The sequence below is a fragment of the Octopus bimaculoides genome, chromosome 6 (genome assembly GCF_001194135.2).
Source record: "Octopus bimaculoides isolate UCB-OBI-ISO-001 chromosome 6, ASM119413v2, whole genome shotgun sequence".
NCBI classification, from domain to species: Eukaryota; Metazoa; Mollusca; class Cephalopoda; order Octopoda; family Octopodidae; genus Octopus; species Octopus bimaculoides.
In genome coordinates, this window is record NC_068986.1 from 90,316,926 (window position 1) to 90,324,350 (window position 7,425).

General features: G+C 37.1%; 1 protein-coding gene across 1 annotated transcript in view; it reads right to left on the reverse strand.

Annotated features, from left to right (window-relative positions):
- Positions 1 to 671: 671 nt before the first annotated feature.
- The window catches only part of LOC106869800 (AP-2 complex subunit sigma), an 11,525-nt gene continuing 4,771 nt past the window's right edge, over positions 672 to 7,425 (reverse strand). Inside the window, exons 3-4 of the mRNA XM_014915661.2 lie at positions 3,992 to 4,165; positions 672 to 1,129 (exon numbers count right to left, since the gene is read on the reverse strand). Coding sequence (XP_014771147.1) covers positions 1,028 to 1,129; positions 3,992 to 4,165 — 276 coding nt within the window. The 3' untranslated portion in view covers positions 672 to 1,027. The remainder of the gene's footprint in view (positions 1,130 to 3,991; positions 4,166 to 7,425) is intronic.

The following is a 7,425-nucleotide window of genomic DNA, read 5'->3' on the forward strand; positions in this document are numbered from 1 at the left end:
CTACCTGGTCCGTCATTATTAACAAAGTTAATCAACAACTCTATTAATTGCAATGTCTCGTTTGTCATCTTAACATTAAATCCATTTTTAAAAAAATGATTACAAGCAACTGACATGTGGCAAAAGATTTGTAGTGGGAGAATGCATTTGATTGAATTGATCCCCATGTATGTCTGGTAATTTGTTTTATTGACCTGGAGGATAGAAGGCTATGTGAGACCTCAGCAGGATTTGAGTTTAGAGAGAAATGAGATTAAATGCATTAAGGCCTTTAATCTATCACTCTCCTATTTTCTGCCACTTGATAATTTTCAGATTCATCTAAAATAACAGAAATTATAAATGTGCCACTTGATTACATTGTGGACAAGTTAATACAGATCAATGTTAATAATAAAATAATTTACTAGGTTTTTTTGAAGCCAGGGAGATGTAGGCTGAATTTTGAAAACCAGACAGATACCAGATAGAAGTATCGTAATTCCATATATGATCAATAACCACAGGTTGTGAAAAAAAACCAAAACTAAATATTAGTTACTGACAGTTACTTCAGCCAAATTCAGGAATCACTGTCACAGCGACTCCATATGTGTGTGTATACATATAACACACACACATGTATATACATACATTTCATATATATGTGTGTGTGTATGTGTATATATACATATATATATATATATATATATATATATATATATATATATATATATATATATGTATACATGTGTGTGTACATATATACATATATCTATATATATTTATATGTATATATTTGTCTATATATATATATATGTGTGTGTGTGTGTATACACATATATGTGTGTGTGTGTGTATACATATACACACACATACACAAATTAATATTTTAAAACCTACTTAAAATGTTAGATGTCATAGTTGGTCAAGAAAGTCCATTAATACTGGTTTCAAATGGGATGTCCAGACAATCTCCATTTCCCAAAACAAATGTTTCCCTATCTTGCACAATCCCTGTGGCAGAACATCATCTTTAACAGACATTTCATTCCAATGAAGAGAGCATCAGAAGTTGTTTAAGAACCTTTGTCTGACTGGTCTCACGAATTTCTCCAGCAGTGAACATTTCATCAACAACACTGTAAACCTACAAGATAGATGGAAAAGGAAAATTTATTATTACAAAAAAGATCACCCGACACTCTCTCTTCATTTTATATATACAGGTGCAGGCTTGGTGGCATGGTAAAAAGTTTGTTTCCCAACCACATGGTTCTTGGTTTAGTCCCACAGTGAGGTACCTTGGGCAAGTGTCTTCTACTATGGACCAAGGCAAACCAAAGCTTTGTGAGTGAATTGGGTTGATTTGTTTGACAACACCCATCACGGTAGTGCTTCAGTGCATGAAGGTGCATGGCTTAGTGGCTAGGGTATTTGGCTAATGATCATAAGGTTGTGAGTTCAATACCCGGCAGTGCGTTGTGTCCTTGATCTGGTGCTTTATTTCACATTGTTCCAGTACACTCAGCTGGCGAAAATGAGAAGTACTTGTATTTCAAAGGGCCAGCCTTGTCACATTGTATCACACTGAATCCCCACTGACAACGACATTAGGCACATGTGTCTGTGGAGTGCACAGCCTGATTGGATCAACTGGAATCCTCTTCATTTTAACTGACAAAGTGCCAGTGCTTTGACATGGCTGTAGTCTAGTGTCTGAAACAAGTAAAAGACTAAAAGAAAGAATGCATTTTTCCACTCTCGGAGTGGTTGGCATTAGGAAGGGCATCCAGCTGTAGAAACTCTGCCAGATCAGATTAGAGCCTGGTGCAGCCATCTGGTTCGCCAGTCCTCAGTCAAATCGTTCAACCCATGCTAGCATGGAAAGCGGACGTTAAACGATGATGATGATGATGATGATGATGGAAAAATTGTAAGGCAAGTGTTAATGAAGATAAGTTTTCTAATTTAAAATTCTTTGCATCAAGAATGAATGCAATTCTTCAAGTCCTGTGAAGGCAACACATTTGAGAGAATGGTTGCTTTCAAAATAAACAACCCGTCAACTAATAGATTGGATCTGTGTTATTTATATGGGTAGGATGATGAACACTTATACTAACAGTTAATATAAGTATTTATCATACTACAATGATTGATATCAAGAAAGCCATTTTCATTGGTTTTTACTTCATGTTAGCATGGGTTAGATGAGTATATTATTGTGACATTGTTTTACAGCTTGATGCTCTTCCTATTGCTAACTCTTACCTGTTTTTCTTATAAAGAATCTCTTATTGCACCCATCTTTGAAGGTACAAAAGTCATAAAAAGACAAAAAAAGACCTATTTCAAGGAGAATAAATCTATGATGATGTCTAGATAACAAACCTAGTGCAATAGACTGGACACCTGATTATAATCAATAAACTTGCTGCTTACAGGTATACAACAAAGCAATGCAATAAAACAATATATATACAGCAAAACAATTTATAGAGAAAAATCAATAATATTGATAATAATATTGATTTTTAAAAAACTTTAGCACAAGGCCACAACTGACATTTTTTTCAGGAGGATAAGTATTAAAATCAATTAAACGATACCCAACTAATATGCTGAGTAATGATCTCAGACTGAACACCTCATCTAATGAAAATCTGAGATGACTCACATGTTAGTTCTGTGTCATACAACTTAATATGGAAACTGCTCAAACTTGACTGAAGTAAGTACAGAGTATTAAATCAACGAATTTCTTCTATAATATTTAATATTTTAACTTAATGTGTACGCTCACAGTTACTTAGGTAACTGTGATGACTAGTGGCATTATGGATTGTCTGTGTGCTCATCCACTACTTCGTATTACATAGCAGTTGATATTGAAAAAAAAAACTTAAGGCAAAAAGTACAGGAAATTGATCTCCTTCTCTCTCAATCAAACCAGTAATGATATTTGAGGAAGCAATACAGAGTAGCATGACTTCCTTCATCATCATCATCATCGTTTAACGTCCGCTTTCCATGCTAGCATGGGTTGGACGATTTGACTGAGGACTGGTGAAACCGGATGGCAACACCAGGCTCCAATCTAATTTGGCAGAGTTTCTACAGCTGGATGCCCTTCCTAACGCCAACCACTCAGAGAGTTCATATAAGACAAATCTTGCAATGAAGTGGCAATATATAAACCAGCCGTCACCACTAGCTGACAACTGTAGGATACCTGGTTGGCTGACTAAATCAAAATAGCATAGTATGACTGGCTGCAACTGGTAAAACAATAAAAACAGGTGTCTTTGCTGTGTCACTCCAGGTCAGACTTAGCTGAATAAACCTATGGCATGTAGTTGTCTGAACAACAAGATGTGATCTACAGTGTTGGGTATGCTATGCCTACATGTAGTTGAGGACCATACTTCATATTCTAACATGCAGTAGTTAATTGTAGAACAGTCTAGGTATATTCTCTCTCTATTGTCCAGTCTGTCAATTTTACTGATGGCCTCCTTAGAAGAATGCCTGGTGAAGTCAGTTTGAAAGCAATAGTGATTATATAGATCTCTTTGGAGTCAACAAGAAACCCTCTAGATTAGTAGTTCTCAAAACAGCTTATACTGCCCCTCCCTACAAGGACATTAAGAGCCATGAGGGGAGCAGTGAGTAATACATTAATTTTAAGTTTAATTACAGCCATTACATGTATTATATAAGGGTTAAAAATTTGGGGAAGTATTCAAGTGTTTGGGCCATTTGGTAAAAATGGGTAGGGAAACACTGCTCTATATGACCAATGTACATGCTAGAAGTAGCAACCAAATAGTCCTCAAACTTCAACCTTGTGCTTTGTAAATGGATAATTCAGAAAATCATTAACTGCTCCTGAGACTTTTCAACAATGATTATTTTCCTCCAATGTTATCATAGGCCACCAATCTTAATGAGGGAAACAAAAAAAAAAAAAAAAAAAAAAAAAAAAGAGTTAATGAAAATTAAACTTTACCTTGTAAAAATTAAACACAAGATCCAGTTCACAAACATTGTGGAAGTATTCATTCAAAACTTCTACAAAGTTATGGATCGCCTCTAGGTATACGAGATTGTTGTCGCTCACATCAACACATATACAAAAGTACAAGCCTGCGTAGCGGCGGTACACAATTTTGAAGTTTCGAAACTAAAAAATGAAGAGAGAAGAAAAAAATTTAGTCAAGAGTTATTTTATTTAGAAGCAATAACAGAAAGTTAATTTAGTTGTGAAGCAATGACAGAGGGCTACTTTATAAGAGAATATCATAATCACTATATTGTAACTTGTATGATGTATATTCATCAATTACATGTATATTCTAATTGAACCTTTCATATAAAATGAGGCTAAAATTAATAATGTAATGAATAAATAAAATGTATGTTGGGTGTTTTGGTTCAAGCAATAAACAATTTTGTACGAAATGTTATTTAATACAATTTTGGTAACATTTTTAAAGATTTCCAAAATTTAGAAAATGTAAAGACAAACTTGTAATTAACATCTAAAATTCGTTAAAGTTAATAACCGTCATGGCACCTGTGCCCAGCATCGCCTTCCTGGCACTTGTGCCAGATGGTACATGAAAAGACATTCGAGCGAGATCGTTGCCAGTGCCGCCAAACTGGCTCCTGTGCAGGTGGCACGTAAAATATACCATTTTGAGCGTGGCTGTTGCCAGTACCGCCTGACTGGCCTTCGTGCCGGTGGCACATAAAAGCACACACTACACTCTCGAAGTGGTTGGCATTAGGAAGGGCATCCAACTGTAGAAACTCTGCCAAATCAAATTGGAGCCTGGTGTAGCCATCTGGTTTGATCAGTCCTCAGTCAAATCGTCCAACCCATGCTAGCATGGAAAGCGGACATTAAACGACGATGATGATGATGATGAACTTAGTTGACCAGTGATATTTTGTAATGTTGGATATAAACATTGAGAAAGGAGAAAATATGGGAAGTGGTAGTGGTGACATTCATGTCTCTCCTGAAGAAATTATTGTTTTTGAGACAATCCCAAGGAAACAAAACAGTGCAAGAAACACAAAGAATTTGTATTAGGATAAGGAAAATAATTTAAAAGGAATCAAAGTTCTCTTTATAAACAATCTTAAATATGTAAGATCAGAGTCACTAGATTGTTAGCTGAAACCCTCACAATGTCATGTTGTTTCATCATTCAAAACATTACTGGGTCTAGTTTAGAAAGCTAAGAAATGCTATTAAACACTGAATGGCTCTGACTGGTCTCAACAGTTTAAGGAAATGCTTACCCAAGTAGAGTATTCTAAAGACTGTAGTATTTTTAATGTAATCTTGAAGCAGAGTAAATGTGATACTATATACGACAAGGAACATTTCATTTGACAGATTTCCAGACATTTTCTACCTAATTTCATTTACACAAGGCTGAGAGAAGCTGCCTACTCCAGGACTGCCAAGTGGAGAATTGAATCTAGAATCTCCTTTATTGAGAGCCGAACTTCTTTACCATTCAACCTCTGTTGTGTTGTACAAGCTACAAAAAAAATCTTTTCTAATACTTCGGATTAGCACTTCAAAATGACCATTGTCTAAAGACTAATTGATAATAGGTACGACAAAATATTTCAGAAGTACTTAGTAAGATTATATAAGGGAGGTAACTGTGTTATAATGTCATAAACGTGCGTCGAATGTGATAGGTGGGGAGAAGTGAAAGCTTAAGATAAAGACTTGATCACAATGGATCAGATTTCAGCCCGTGATCATCATCTAGAATATTTTTACCCTTACTCCATCTACATTTCTCACTCTCTCCATACACCCTTGCTACCTTTACTCATCCACTCTACACGTTCTTCTGTCTTCAGGTTTCACACTGACATTTTGTCACCACCATCTTTATCTCTTTCCAGCCCTACACTGTTTACACCCACCCATTCTTGTATCTCCTCTACAGCAAAAAACCTATTTTAGCCCCTTTCTTCATAATCTATCTAACCTTTCAATCACCTAACATAAAGCTGCCTCCTCTCTACTGCAGCCCCACTCAGTTGATGGGGATCTTAACAGTGCAACCTCACTAGTGCAGGTATCACGAAGAAAAGACCCAGAACACCCTGTAAATTGATTGGCATTAGGAAATAGTGTCCAATTATAGAAAACGTGCCAAAACAAACATTGGATTATGGCACATTCCTCTGGCTCACCGGATCCTGTCAAATCATCTGACACATGACAGCATGGAAGATGAAGATTGAAAATGATGATGATGATGATAAATGTATCTTTTCTAAATGAGTTTTCCCAGTGATCAATGGAGATATATTAATATCAGATGGTAGATCAGTACTTTTCTGTGGGGAATTCTTGAGTCTTAAAGGACAGTTGAATGTTGGTGCAGGAGTAGCTGTGTGATAAGAAGCTTGCTTCCCAACCACATGGTTCTGGGTTCTGGGTTCAATCCCACTGTGTGGCACCTTGGGCAGGTGTCTTCTACTACAGTCTTGGGCTGAACAAAGACTTGTGAGTGGATTTGGTAGATGGAAACTGAAAGTATCTTATTGTATTAATATCATCATCATCGTTTAATGTCAGCTTTCCATGCTGGCATGGGTTGGATGGTTTGACTGAAGATTGGCAATGTTTCTACAGCTGGGTGCCCTCCCTAATGCCAACCACTCTGAGAGTGTAGTGGGTGCTTTTCATGTGCCACTTGCTTCTATACCTGAAACTTCTCTAGTTCTGGTAGTGACTCAGCTATTAGAGCAAAGTTAGCAGCAAGGAAGAGCTCCCAGGGGCAGCCTGTCTTGAATTCCTCTGTTATTGCCTGGAGGACTATGATGAATAAGAGGGGGCTGAAGACTGATCCTTGGTGAACCCCAACTTCTACCTGGAATTCTTCACGATACTCATTGCCAACCCTCACCTTACTGACAGCATTCCTGTACATGGCTTGTATAGCTCTCACCAACCACTCATCTATCCTTAGTTTCCACACTGACCACCGGATATGGGATCAGGGGAGCCTGTCAATGGTTTTCTGCATGTCAACAAAAGCCAAGTAAAGAGGTTTATTTTTGGTCAGGAATTTCTCCTGCAGCTGCCTTACCAGAAATATAGCATCAGTGGTGCTTTTCCCTAGCACAAACATAAACTGCATTTCATTTAAACTATCTCTAATTAGTTGGGCTATGATCCTTTCCTTGACTTTCATCACCTGATCCAACAACTTGAAACCTCTGTAATTATTTCTATCTAATGCATCACCTTACCTTTGTAACAGTTGACTATGGTGCTGCTACACCAGTCATTGAGTATGACTCCTCTGTGTATCACCTGGTTAACTATAAGGGTGACTGGACAATAGCCTACACTGCAGGATATTTTAAGCATCTCAGCAGTGATTCCTGATGGGGTGGGCT